The sequence below is a fragment of the Fonticula alba genome, assembly GCF_000388065.1.
Source record: "Fonticula alba strain ATCC 38817 unplaced genomic scaffold supercont2.1, whole genome shotgun sequence".
Classification (NCBI taxonomy): domain Eukaryota; order Rotosphaerida; family Fonticulaceae; genus Fonticula; species Fonticula alba.
Genome location: NW_009242971.1, coordinates 3,650,375 through 3,650,860, shown reverse-complemented (window position 1 = coordinate 3,650,860; position 486 = coordinate 3,650,375). Strand labels below are relative to the sequence as shown.

The 486-nt window shown below is 61.9% G+C and overlaps 1 protein-coding gene across 1 annotated transcript in view; it reads right to left on the bottom strand.

Annotated features, from left to right (window-relative positions):
• H696_00785 (hypothetical protein) overlaps window positions 1–486 on the bottom strand; it is a gene marked incomplete at both ends in the record, with an annotated part of 5,190 nt that overhangs the window by 4,211 nt on the left and 493 nt on the right. Inside the window, one exon of the mRNA XM_009494670.1 lies at window positions 70–414. Coding sequence (XP_009492945.1) covers window positions 70–414 — 345 coding nt within the window. The remainder of the gene's footprint in view (window positions 1–69; window positions 415–486) is intronic.

Below are 486 nucleotides of genomic sequence, written 5' to 3'. Positions count from 1 at the left end.
AGGCGGGGAGGGCGAGCAAGCAAATTGCCGGAGGGGGAGAGAGATGCACCCGCGCGAAAGCACACGCACCTTCATGTTCTGCGCAGGGTGAATGAAGGTGCCAGCCGGCCAGTCGGAGGTGACCCAGAAACGCGAGGCCTCGGAGCCGGCGAAGGAGCGCGTCATGAAACGGCTCACCTGTCCCTTGAGATCGTAGGTGGTATCGGTGTCAGGGTTGTACTTGAAGGCCGGGAAGGTCCAGACGCCGGTCTTGCGGTTCTTCACGACGAAGTACAGGCACTTGTCGAGGGACCGGTTGACCGAGGTCGTGTCATTGGTCTCGTCGGCCTCGGTGATCCGCGACGCCGGGACCCACTGCTCGATACTGGTGTCCAGCTCGCTCTTCTTCTCATTCTCGATGACACGCTGCCAGAACTGCGAATGCGAAGTACGGGGGAGTTGGGCGAGGGAATGTGAGAGGCAGCCCAAGGACGGGAGGAGACCCGA